This window comes from Larus michahellis, chromosome 3 (genome assembly GCF_964199755.1).
Source record: "Larus michahellis chromosome 3, bLarMic1.1, whole genome shotgun sequence".
NCBI lineage: Eukaryota > Metazoa > Chordata > Aves > Charadriiformes > Laridae > Larus > Larus michahellis.
This window is the reverse complement of record NC_133898.1, coordinates 48,969,801-48,982,974: the sequence shown is the minus strand read 5'-3', so window position 1 is coordinate 48,982,974 and position 13,174 is coordinate 48,969,801. Positions and strand designations below refer to the sequence as shown.

Sequence of the window (13,174 nt, the reverse complement as noted above, 5' to 3'; positions counted from 1 at the left end):
CCAAACTTCCCACTTCTTTATACTAACTTCTCATGAAAGAAACTCATCATATTTACCCAGATGGGAGGCAAGCTGTTTCTCAAGCAGTTTACCTTAAAAATCAGGAACCTTCCTAAATTTAGAGACATCTTCCCTTTGAGTTAATACAGTGCTGTATTTGAGTTAGTGGAAAAAGAGTTTGTTATCCAAACTTTGGATCTTTCATCACATAGCAGTGAAAATGGTTGTGTGTTAACTGTTCAACGGCATGTATGAAACAATAGATTGAATGGGTACAGGACTGAAAGAATTCAATTGTTTCCATGTCAAAGACCAATAGCCATAATAAGCACTTGTTGACATTTTTGTTTGCTATTTCAGCAGAGCAGAGATTAAGGTGTGGGTTGTAAGGATAATTCCCTGTAAGTATCCTTAATATCTAGGTAGTTAATAGATGGATGAGCATTTTTTCATAGTTGTAGGCAGTTTCTCCAGGTAGGCATAGGATATCCAGCATAGGATATGCTGGTTGACAGGCACATGGGAAATATCAGCCCTGCACTAGGATTATTGAGGTAATGTCTCTGTTTCTGTAGGCCAAACCAAACCAAAGCCAATTTTCCCCAAGAAGGATGTGAATGGTAAATTCACAAGTAAGAGAAGCAATTAATGGCATAACTTTTTAGAGAAGGTGATGGTTTTTATTCTCACATGCAGATTTCAGAGACAATGATAAAGTGAAGCTGAACAAGGAAGTAACAAATCCCAACCTGTATAAAGCCCTTCTTACTGTTCACCTGTGATACTTGAAATCATACTGAGAAACTCCATGGGATCCCAGTGTCCATCGCCAAAAAAGTCTCAGTCCCACTCTGCTTAGGAGTTAACCAGGACAACTGCAAAGTGAGGAAATGTTTTAAAGTACAGTCCAGCGGTGCTGCTCTTCTAAAAAGTGACCACAGAGAGATCTAATTTTATTTAAAGCGAGTTTAGTAAGGCTACACCTGCTGGTCAAGTTTGGATGGTGTGGGAGAGATTCACAAGAGAAGGAAAATATGGGATGTGGCATAATCTCTCCTTTCAAATCACATAAAGACTTGGAATCCTACTCAAACAAGAGCTCCAATGGAGTCAAACAGGCAGTATTTTCTCACACGTCAAAGAGCACTGCAGTAACACGTGTAACATTATTTTTTTGCATTGTGATTTGCAGAAAGCCTTAAATCTCCAACTTCATAAAGATACATTTCAGAAGAGCCATCAGTGATACCACTTCTTTTATGGGTACCTTTTTTAGGGTAGACATTATCTGTCATAGTGAATAGGTCATGTATGTTTTTTTTCTACAGAAGACTTGTATTTATGCTAAACAATATGGTATTGTATGATATGGTAAGAGGAAAACTGGAAACAGTGATAGAAATAAAAAATGAAGAGACTCTGTAGCAAGGCAAAACTGAACTTCGGTGCAAGTATGCCACAAGAGGGAGACCAAGGGCCACAGGATTTTAGTCTCATGTGTTCGGTAGGCTAACTGTTAACAGCAGTCAAGTATCGAATGGTCCAGTGGCTGAAAATACTCGTCCAGAAACCATGGGGTTAAAATTAAAACAAACCCTCTTTTAGTTAAAAAATCTTAACAACAACTCTGATTTAGTAAAAATCCAAAATGTTCTTTGTTTTTAATAAGGAACAATCCCAAGAATATGTTAATATCTTTATCGATGATCTGCATGAGGTGATCAAGTGCACCCTCAGTAAATTTGCAGACGACACCAAATTGGGTGGAAATGTCGACCTGCTTGAGGGTAGGAAGGCTCTACAGAGGGATGTGGACAGGCTGGATTGATGGCCAAGGCCAACGGTATGAGGTTCAACAAGGCCAAGTGCCAGGTCCTGCACTTGGGTCACAACAGCCCCATGCAGCGCTACAGGCTTGGGGAAGAGTGGCTGGAGAGCTGCTGCACAGAAAAGGACCTGGGGGTGTTGGTTGACAGCCGGCTGAATATGAGCCAGCAGTGTGCCCAGGTGGCCAAGAAGGCCAACAGCATTCTGGCCTGTATCAGAAATGGCGTGGCCAGCAGGACTAGGGAAGTGATCGTCCCCCCCTGTACTCGGCACTGGTGAGGCCCCACCTTGAGTACTGTGTCCAGTTTTGGGCCCCTCACCACAAAAAAAGACATTGAGGTGCTGGAGTGAGTCCAGAGAAGGGCAATGAAGCTGGTGAGGGGTCTGGAGCACAAGTCTTCTGAGGAGGGGCTGAGGGAGCTGGGGTCGTTCAGCCTGGAGAAAAGGAGGCTGAGGGGAGACCTTAACACCCTCTACAACTACCTGAAAGGAGGTTGTAGCGAGTTGGGGGTCAGTCTCTTCTCCCAAGTAACAAGTGATAGGATGAGAGGAAATGGCCTCAAGTTGCACCAGGGGAGGTTTAGATTGGATATTAGGAAAAATTTCTTCACCAACATTGTCAAGCATTGGAACAGGCTGTCCAGGGAAGTGGTTGAGTCGCCATCCCTGGAGGTATTTAAAGGATCTGTAGATGTGGCACTTAGGGACATGGTTTAATGGTGGTCTTGGCAGTGCTAGTTTAACGGTTGGACTTGATGATCTTAAAGGTCTTTTCCAACCTAAACGATTCTATGACCTAAGAAATAGTTGTGCTTTGGTTTTGTATTTCATTCAGGACTTCAGAAACAAAAAGTATGATTAGCGGCAGCCTGCGTTCAGCTCTGTTCAAAGGTAAAGCTCCACTCAACAGATGATCACAGCCTGGAACGAGGTGTCTGTGTGCTTTGGTGCTGACACAAGGATAACGGCAGTGCGTGGCCCATTGCCTTCCATACCTTCAGCCAGGCAAACGTTGGAAATGGGGAGATGACAGAGATGGACCTATTTTTAGTTCATCTTTGTTGAAGTTATTTAACATCTAAAAAATAGGGGGAGATTAAACTGCCCTCCTGCTTAAGGCCAAGCAGAAAATGTCATCCTGGCTTATCCGCAGGTGCAGGGAATGCTGTTCCCTGGGAACAGAAGCAGCGGATCCATGGAAGAAGCTCAGCTGGGTCCTGGATGTCCCTCTGCACTGTTTCCAAAATCAAACTGACCTTTTGAATCTTCTGTGTTTTCTGTTTTGATTCATAGGGAAATAAAAGCAAAATGCTTTGTAAATGAAGGACTTACATGTACCCGTTTCCCTGTTTTATCAAAGGACCTTTCCTTGGGATTTGACACTCACAGCACTGTAGGGTGGATACTGAAATTGCTCAGAGAGGCTTTTCAGCTGTGGTTGCATTAAGCAGGGTGCCAAGGTTCAGCATGATCAGTTCCTGAGGCAGGGGAGGTAACGCACCAGGAGGGAGGGCTGCAGATGTGGGAGGTAAAACCAAATCCCTTCAGGCATTTCATATCCTCCAGCTCGTCAGCTGCTTCCCCGTGCTCACTTCAAGTCAGCTGGCTAAAAGCACAAAGTGTCCAGAACGGACAGGAATTCAGCAGACAGGTTAAACGCATACTGGAGGGTGCTTTCAGAAATGGGTCCTCTCTGTTAGCTAGAAGGAAGGAAAAGAAAAAGCCGTTAAGATCAGTAGACTATCACTGTGCTGGTAGAGAAAAACAGAAAATGCAGAAAGATGTCTACTGTCTACAGCAAGTGTAAAATTTGACTGTGGTTTCCCTTCCCTCAGGCCAATGCAGGAATGGTCCCAAGCCATGGCTTCAGTCCCAGATCTTATTTCTTTGACAACCCTCGCAGATACGACAGCGATGACGATCTAGCATGGAATATTGCACCACCGGGGGCACAGGGCAGGTGAGATACAAGAGGGAACCGCTTGCTTCCCCTGACAGAAACTGGAGGAGGACCAACTCTCACACACTGCAGAAGACTGACGCAAATCATTTAGCTCCAAACGTTGCATAAATTCCAAGGGATGAGGGGAAGCGAAGGGGGAAGCTGAAGTGGAAAGGCAGCACTGAGTGACTGTAGGGATCCAAGGGCCCCACAGAGACTGCAAGGACACAAGAATGAAATTGATTCCATAATTTAAGAATTGTAACAGCGTGCTGCTCTGAAAAACTCAGGTGGGATGTTTGGGTTGCACGTTTCACCCTCTGTTTCTTCCCAGAGTAGTCTAAGAAGTGCCACTTACTAGTTTACGTGTGTGTGAGCAAGGCAACCGAGAAAAACAGCTGTCTTCCGGCCATCTGGAAGAGCAAGGCAAAGCTCGACAGCGCAGGCAGCAGCTTGCAATGGTGGCAGTTGAGTGTCTCCCAACTCAGGTTGCCCTGTAACATGGCTAAATGTCTTGGGGGTTACCTGAAATGAAGGGGGCATTTGCTTTCCCACTTGCTAAAAGCTTACGGGAATCCACCTAACTGCCAAAATGCCACGCAACCCAGAACTGGCACAAAAAGCCTGTTTTCTCTGTGTAACTGTGAGCTTTAGGCAAGGATTCCCTTCCAGGAAGGAGCAGTTCCCAGCAAGAAGGATAGCACCCAGTGCGGAGAAGGAAGGGCACTGCCAGGACACTCTCCTGCCCCAGAAGGCGGCTCAGTTACATGTTCCTCATTTGCTTCTTCCTGTACCTCCCGCATGCTAGTAGTAGATAAGTGTAATCCATCATCTTAAAATGAAGACGAACTTGCTAACGGTAGCTAACGTACCCAGAGCTAGTGCTTGTCGCTCATTTAGCTAAGATTGCGTAGTCGCTGTCTCTGAGCCCAAACCACGATTCGGTAGAGTTGGATATCCGCTATTTACAGTTCTCAGTCATCCTGCCCCTGCCATAGCTCTTCACATGGTAACTAAACCCATCGAGGATGCTGCAGGTGGTGGGTGCCAGGCTGGTATCCAGCCTACAGCCAGAGGCACCCTCCCTTCTGCACGGAGGCATGAGGGAACCAGCCACACCGGTACCACAGGCACAGTTCCCAGTGGAAACCACGCCAGCCACGTGCGTGGTCTCACAGCGCTTGTGGGAGAGAAGCCAGTGTGCCAGAGTGGCTAACCAAGAACCCATCCCTTCTGCATGGACCCGGGGGGGTTAGCTCTCTCACCACCAGGCCCTTGCAGTGACAGGACTTGGCTGCTGGGGTTTTCAAACACGTTCCGGATGAGCGAAGCAGGAAGGGGAGAGTCTTTAGAGAGCTAGAAGAGTCAGGAAACAGCGAGTTGAATGCACTTGGGCCAAAATAATTGACAAATCCGAAAAATAAATAGCTGCCGGAACCTCTGCTTGGGGTTTTATTTTATTTTTGCACTTCAGCGCAAGAACTACATCGCTGTGACTGCATTTTGCCCACATTTGTTAATTAGGTACCTGCAGCACCAACCTGCCAAGTCACTAATTCTTCCGTTTTCTTTTTCAGTTTCTCTCCAGACTACTACGACTGGGGCCATCACAACAACAGCTTCATGGCTTACATAGGATCCCTCCAGCAAGATCCAACACTAGACACGGACCGGCCAAGCCCTATATAACTTCAATCAACTACAGCGTTCTAGGACATTCCAATATTAAAACAAATGTTCTGAAAAACAAAGCTTAGCAATTTTTCTTCACCTTTTGGTTTTTAGAAGTGTTCCTATGCACAGAGAAATGAAGAACTTGTCTTTGCCACGAGCTTTTCATAGTTCAAGGAGAAGTATAAGCTAATGATTTAAACTTTGAACTGTTCTAATTAATACCTTGTTCTAAGCCATGGTATTTTTGGCTTTGAATAGAGTTGTTAGAGAGTATAATTTAATCATTTTATGCTCGTTTTAAAAGAGCAAATTTCATGAAGTGAAATGGCATAATTATTTTCTAAGTATTTTTATTTTTACACTGTGTATTAGGTTAGAAATACATTATTAAGATGAATATACTGTAAACACATGAACGGGTTGTTCAAATGCATGACAGTAGCAATTCTTACATGCACATAAAAGCCTGTAAGGGAAAAACATCAGCCCAATTAAATACAGTCTTTTCAACTTACTGCTACAGTCTTGGAGCACAATTTACTCTTCGTATTATCACTGCTTCCTCAATGCGGAATGATGGTTGGAGGCTAAAAGTCATCTATACTCTAGTGACGATCTCAAAACACACCGCATTCTCCTAAGAAAGCAAGAAAATTGTATCTTCTCAGCAGCTCTAGGGACAGTCTCAGCAGGGCAGAGACAGGCATCTGCTCTGCCTGGAGCACTGTGAACTGCAGAACAGGCTGAAAATTTCTAAGTTTGAAAAACTAAAGTTATGCGATCATCTCTGTCAATTAGTTCTAGGTATATTATGTAGAAGAGTAAATCAGATACCTAGCCAGGGAGACGGATACAAATAGTACCTATTTATTTATTGAAAACCTAGCAAGTGCAGTCTGGGAATAGAACAAGAACCAGAAATACATAAAGCAGAAAAACCTCAAGTGGACCTAAAGGATAAATTCCGCATAATTAGCAGAAGGTCAGCAAAGCCATGCTTCAGCCTTGTATGTTCAGGGATAAATTTGGTGGTTTGTGGTAGAAATGGTGAATAAATACCATTCTAATATGTGACATTTGTACATAGATTAGTATTAATTATTTTTAGGCTTACTAAGGCAAGCAGGAACCCCAACTCTACTTCAGGTCTGTTTATTGTGCCCAGTGCTGCCTGGCGTGCTCTGCTGTGAAGAGCTCTGCGCCCCCAGCATCTCTTTCTCCTTCCCCACATGGAATTCCCCACTGTAATCCAATCCGCATTTCCCTAGGAGAAAAACATATTTCTTATAGTAAACTTTACTTGTATAAAAGTAGTCCATTTTGAGGTGTACTACAGCATCCCCAAATGGTGGACAGGCGTGGTGTTTTCCTCATATTCAGCTTCAGGAAATGTAAGAACTAGAGAATTCTCTCTAGTTTCACATAGGAATACACGTTTCACAGAGGATATACGGGAATAAAAGAAGGGATGGGGAGTAGATGCGACCAGGGCTGCTTGGAAGCCGAAAGCAGAGCAGTGCCACACTCCTATGCCAAGTCTTCCACAGGCTCTTTGGGTTTTGGGCCCGTTGTGGTAAAAATCAAAGCACGAGCGTTACCTCTGGCAGAAGCAGCCTGCCACTTGTTTGCCCTCCAGAGCTTCCATGAGTTTCTTTACTTCTTCCCAAACGTTCACTGAAGACAAAAAGGCAATTAAACCATCAGCCAGAGCTTAAAAAAGCTGCCACAGGGTTAGGAGAGGAACAGAAGTTTTATTAAACCCTTTGTAATTCTACAACCGTGTTTGTACAAAACCGCCTGAAGACCCAGTGCAAGAAAAGTCTGCAGGAATTACATTTTCTTCACAGTAGATAGAGCCGCACAGCAAAAATTTAATTATGAGAATTCTGTGCTTAAAACAAGCTTAATCCCCATGCCACAGCACACATGCAGAAAGTGGAATCACAAGTGACTATAACCAATCATAGTAATGAATTAAATACTCTCAAAACACAGGAGATTTAAACAACAAGGTGCAACGTTAAATGTAAGTTAAATCGCTATAATTATCATCACGTGTGTAACAGGTACTTACCCACCTAAACCGAGGATGAAATACGTGTATCAAATTTTTAGTAAGATAACTTGTTAAAAAAAAAAATACATACGCAGAATGAAACAGAACACTGCAGAAATCCTTTAGGGGGAGTAATTTCACATGAAGAGCCCCACTGAGTAAACCAACCAGAAAAAATATTTACAAAATTGATTTTATAAGCTAGCCTGAGAAAGGGACAGAAGGGACCCAACTTCATTTCAAAATAAGCCTTTACAGCTCTTAAAACAATTGGACTGAAACAGTGGCTAAATTTGGCCATATTCATCCAGAAACATCCTGTAATTCTGCCACAGGAATTTCTGCTGCGCTGCCACACCGCAGTGCGCTGGGAACAGCAACAGCTACACAGGTTACATTCATTTTTTGAAAGGAATTAAAGTGAGAACGGAAACCTGATCAGCATCTTAAGCTTAAATGGCCGACATGTAAATAATTTAAGTTATATCATTTCTACCAAGTGTAGCTGAAAGGGAAATGAAATGAGAAGTAAAAAAAAGTTTCAAGTGAAAACCCAAAAATTACATTCACAAAAAGAAGCTGTAGCAGAAAATACTTTAATTTGCATTTTATAGATTCAAACATAGCAAAGGTTCAGAAGTGTTTAGATCTCAGTAAGCAGTTCCAACGTTGATTTTGATTTTAATAAATATTACATTTTAATAGGCTAGCCGTATGGAGGAGTTGTAGAGTGATGAATTGCTGATTGCTCCTTTATAAACATAAGCATCTAGATTATTTACAACATATTACAGGTCATTTCCCAGAAAAGCACAAAGCAAGGTCAAGATAAAGGCAACCCAACCGTCAAAACACAACTCAAGGAAGTGTGGCACGGTGTATTTCGTGCACATACAATGACAGACAGCACAAATCAGCAGCTGGAGGAGGAAAAAGCTTTCGTTATTCCAGCTTCCACGAGTCTCTATATTTTACTGGTTTAAAATCTGTATTTGCACCTTCCTCCTCAGGCACTGAAGTGCTACTTGTTCAGCAGCAGCGCCTTACATTTTGCCTATGCAGTTTGCACCAAGTCCTTTTACCATTTCACATCAGTCTTCATGACTTGGGAAAAATGAAGAAACATTTTTGTCTTCTCGCTACCTCTGGGATTACAATCATTGTGTCATTTGTACAAGGAATGTAACTTTTCCTCTGAAATGAATGGCAGGCAATGTTGACAAGCCGGAATTTAGAATAGTTTACAGGTCATGGACAGTGTAACTAACCTTTAGTATAAAAACGGACCTGTAGATGTCTAAAATTTAATTTAACATATAAAGAACTAAGTCGTCCAACTCACAGGGTAAAACTCCATAGGCAGCATAGTCACAGAATGTACATCAAATACAGAAAAAAAAAAAAAAGAGGGTGACAGGAAAATTGTTTCAACTAGATTTGTAACAGGAAAAATCTTACATCCTATTTCTACAATGACAGTGAAGTGAAATGCCTTCCATATTTGATCACCAAGAGAGATGTACCTTCAAATGCGACAGAACTTCCCCGTACACAGAATGTGCTGTTCAGCTGCATTCCCGTGTTTCCGTGACACAAAGGAAAAGAAGAAAAAGCTTCCCATCTCTTTATGTTCTTCCCCAACGGGATTAGCCTTGCCTGCACTGTGCCAATGGGGGCTGCAGGGAGCAGATGCCCGGGATCTGGGTGCCCAAATCTCTCACCTCTCCCATGAGCAGGTGCACGATGCTAGTATGTGATGCTGCTTCAGTGTCTGTAGATTTTAGCCAGGCACAGGTGGAAAAAAAAAAAATAAAAAGAAAAATAGCAAGTTGCATCCCCAGAAGAAGGTTGGAAGCAATTCACTTTCCCCATAAAGGCAGGGGAAAAAGGAAAGAAACAATTCTGAGACTCAGGCCTTTCCTGGGGCAGCACAGACAACACAATCTATTTTATTTTTTTCAAATAAAAAAAATTCTGCCTAAAGCTTTAGGCACTATAATAACACAGATAAGTCCCAGCTATACAGCATTCACACAAGTGAGCCTACAGGTTCTAGCCCTTGCAGGTCAATCCAAAAGGCAAGGAATTAATGGCCAACTGAAAACCACACTCTTTCAATATATACAATTACTCAGAAGAGTTAGATACTCGGGGTGGAACTCATTTACCAAACATAGATGTTCACATCTGAGCTAGTTACCTGGGTTCCCACTTCAATTTAATGGAGAAAAATCCACTCTAGGGTGCAAATCGCTGCATCCTGGAGTGGATCATCCAGAGCTCGGAAGAGGCCAGGTGAATCCACCTACAAATCGCCCGCTCTTCTCCACTGACTGGAAAAAGGAAGCCTGTGGTGACTTGCTCAGACAAGGGTGCCTGCAGGCAAGAGAGGCTGCCGGTTAAGAACGTGACGTACCCAGACTGGTATCAGCTTTCTCCAACTCCACATTAAATTAATCTACTGGCTTAAACAGGAACTTAGGACTGGATACCAGTTCATTGCCAATTTGTGCAACTATCACCAAAGTTTTGTGGGGGTGGGCTTTTTTTTTTTGGTTTGGGTTTTTTTTTTTTTTTTTTTTTTTTTTTTTTTTTTGTTTGGTTGGTTGGTTGGTTTTTCCCCTCCTTTCATTTAGCTTATCCCAGTTTGACTCAAGAGGGTTCTTGAGAAACTGTATTTTTTATAGTAGCAAGTGGCAGCAGGAGAGTCCGTCTCATTTCCAGTCAGGTAGGAATTTGAGGCTAGTCTGGAAACAAGGGACACAGAGCGTATTCCAGCTTTCAGAAAATCTCAGCTGTGAAGGACCACATTATGGAAGCCAATACAGTTACAATCAATTATATAAATAGGTCACTAAATATCTGGTTGGGTGAAAAATGTTTAAGAGCACTTTATTTTGTGAAGACTTATTTTTAAAAACAAGAGATGTTATCTACACTGTTACCAGCACTTCCTACATTCATAATGCTTAACTTCACTTTGAAACATGCTGGTTTGAAAAAAAAATAATTATTACTTCATTTTAAATTTAAACCAATATTTGGTTGCTACTAATCAGCAGTGCTGTTTTTGAATTCTGTTTTGGACAATGGTAAATTATCATTGACATTTGTGGACAATGATACACAAGTAATTCCTTATTTTATGAAAGTTACATTATTAACATACCCGTTTTATTACGCTGAATATCCTTTTAAAGAAGATACAGATAGGGATTGCATAGATAGAGTATGCGGTATTAAATGTCAGTATGATTATGAATTTTAAAAAGCATCTTTTTTTAAAAGTGACTACAAAACCAAGTTCTTATTTTTTTGTACTGACCTTTTAACGTAGCATGAAAACATAACCCATAAAGAGCAAATCTATTTCTACAGCTCAAAGATTGAAACGTGCTATTTTAACACTTTAGACATTAAAAAGACAATTTCTGGAACTGAACTTGCGATTACAATCTAGAAAATAAAATACTCATTTGATTGACTGAGGCGTTTCAGCTGGCAGCACTCCACTACCCATCTCCCCCTGCCCTCTTGCACTCCCCCCAGGCAAACGCAGAGTAGCCAAAGGGCTGCAGAAGTGTCACTTCCAACTGTGCTGCATCAGAGACAAGGTAGTTATTTTAAAGAAAAAAAAAGGAGCTTCTGGAAAGCAGCACATAAGGGAAAAAAATGTTGATATCAGCAAGATGCAAAGGAGCTTGGTGTGAAACAAAACTTTCTGCTCAGTAAATTTCCTATTTTTAAGTAAGTTTCATTATTACAGTAAGAAGTCAGAACTCAACAAGAACCTTATTTCCTTCTCCATTTTTTGTTTTGTTTTTTCTTTTCTTTTAGACAGCCAGAATCAGCATACTCAGTCCTTAGAATATACTGAAGCTGAGTACCGGGGAGAGGCGAACCACCTCTCTCAGGACAGGCCAAGTCAGGGTGGAGGTACATATGTTTTCATATAAAACAACTGTCTCAAAAAGACAAGGAAATAAAGAAAATTTATGTAGTTTCAGTACAACAGAACTGTGAGCAGAGAACTTAAAAAATAAACAGATCAGCATAATTTACACATTTAAAAACTATATATTTCATTCATAAATATCTTTTCTAATTAATAACCATTCCTAGTCTGAACATAAATATTCAAGTTGGTACTTGATTTTACTTTTTATCAGTTCATGTGAGTCCTGTAAGGATCAGTTCCTTCTGCTCAATGCAGTCACGTAAATGGTCTTCACTAATGGAGGTGTGCAAAGGCCTTCATTACCTAGTTTGTTGTAATAAAACTTTAAAATTCTGCAACTCTCTTATACTTGTGGAAAGCCTGCAAAACAAAAACCCCTTAAATGTTAGTATGTCAACTGCGAAAGAGAAGTGCAAATCATCATCTTCCATGGGGGCTTTTTGTTGTTGTTTTGTTTGCTTGTTTGTTTTTTAAACACAATTCTGTCCCAAAGATTAACTAAGATATTACTTTCCTGCAAAAGATCTACTGTCTGACTTCTCCATTATATTTACATAGTATACTACAGGGATTACAGTTTAGGTATGTTTTAAGTTTTCCTGACTTCATTAAACATCTATAAAAATCTCTAAGCAGAGGTAATAAACATTAATTACATTCTTTCAACAGGACCAGATTGTTATATTCAAGATCTGAAGAACTAGCGTGACGAACAACGCAAGTTCTACACATCTTTTAAAGCTCTTGAAATGTTTTATTTCATCACTTGAATGGGGCAAATACTTTCTGTTTTCAAAAAATTAAACAAAATTAAAGTTTTAACAAAAATAATCACATCATACATGAAAATTAAAAAAATCTCCAAGTATCTTTTTTCCCTTTCACTACTTTTGACGTACACACATGTAAAACAGAAATATAAAAAAAAAAAAGAAGTAGAACAGCTCTATTCAGCATCCAAAACTGAGGAGACATACCCAAAGCCTAATGCTTAAGACTGTTTGAGACTTAAATCTAGCTTTCACAAGATGGAATTTATGAGGTTTGAGATAAAGAGAAGAATTGGATCCCAACACACAACAATGTCCAAGGCTAATAATCAGCACTCCACATGCTCAGTTTGATGGCATTAATTTTATTAGTATCACTAATAATAATTCAGCCTTTAAAAGATACAGCTACATGTACAATACCATCTTTCCACAGACCTTGAGTGTTGATACTGAAGTTTTACTGGTTTTCTACTACACAGATAATTAAGAAAAAACCCACTTACCTTCCAAAGGCATTTACAAGAGCAACTATTTCTTGGCGTGTGAGTTGAAAACCTTTTGACGGGCTATTCTCAGGAAGGCTCTGTATCTCCTTCTCGGAAAACAAGATCTTCAGAGCAGTTCCTAAGCCTTGAGTCTAGAAGAAAAGTCCAACGTTTTAAGATCAATAAGATCACTCCTTCACTTCCCATCTCTTTTCTTCTCAGCCACAGCAGACGCATTGGAATATATGCCTGGTACAACACTTCCAGCTCCCTCCCGCCCCTTGCCTTACAGATGCCCCACTGCCGCAGGAGCTGTTGGATCAGATCTCCCCTTTTCTTCTCCCCTCCCCCCTTCCAAGTCAAACTAGGTTTTATTACGAGGTATCACAACACTTCTATTTTTACCACCTCCAGTCCCAGTGGCAGACATTGCAATTTCAGTTTCAACCCCCATTTTCT

The 13,174-nt window shown here is 41.2% G+C and overlaps 2 protein-coding genes and 1 long non-coding RNA gene across 9 annotated transcripts in view; 1 reads left to right on the top strand and 2 right to left on the bottom strand.

Moving 5' to 3' along the window:
* GPR137B (G protein-coupled receptor 137B) overlaps positions 1–5,957 on the top strand; it is a 34,021-nt gene extending 28,064 nt beyond the window's left edge. For all 7 annotated transcript variants that reach the window (XM_074580058.1, XM_074580060.1, XM_074580064.1 and 4 more), the window contains 2 exons: positions 3,663–3,787; positions 5,347–5,957. In XM_074580058.1, the coding sequence (XP_074436159.1) occupies positions 3,663–3,787; positions 5,347–5,458 (237 nt within the window). In that variant the 3' untranslated portion in view covers positions 5,459–5,957. The remainder of the gene's footprint in view (positions 1–3,662; positions 3,788–5,346) is intronic.
* Positions 5,958–8,079: 2,122 nt separating this feature from the next.
* LOC141740787 (uncharacterized) lies at positions 8,080–9,875 on the bottom strand. Its single transcript, XR_012586143.1, has 2 exons — positions 9,700–9,875; positions 8,080–9,270 (listed from the first exon to the last, which is right to left on the bottom strand). It is a non-coding gene; the product is annotated as an uncharacterized LOC141740787 (long non-coding RNA).
* Positions 9,876–11,473: 1,598 nt separating this feature from the next.
* The window catches only part of ERO1B (endoplasmic reticulum oxidoreductase 1 beta), a 29,428-nt gene continuing 27,727 nt past the window's right edge, over positions 11,474–13,174 (bottom strand). Inside the window, exons 14-15 of the mRNA XM_074580056.1 lie at positions 12,734–12,867; positions 11,474–11,817 (exon numbers count right to left, since the gene is read on the bottom strand). Coding sequence (XP_074436157.1) covers positions 11,757–11,817; positions 12,734–12,867 — 195 coding nt within the window. The 3' untranslated portion in view covers positions 11,474–11,756. The remainder of the gene's footprint in view (positions 11,818–12,733; positions 12,868–13,174) is intronic.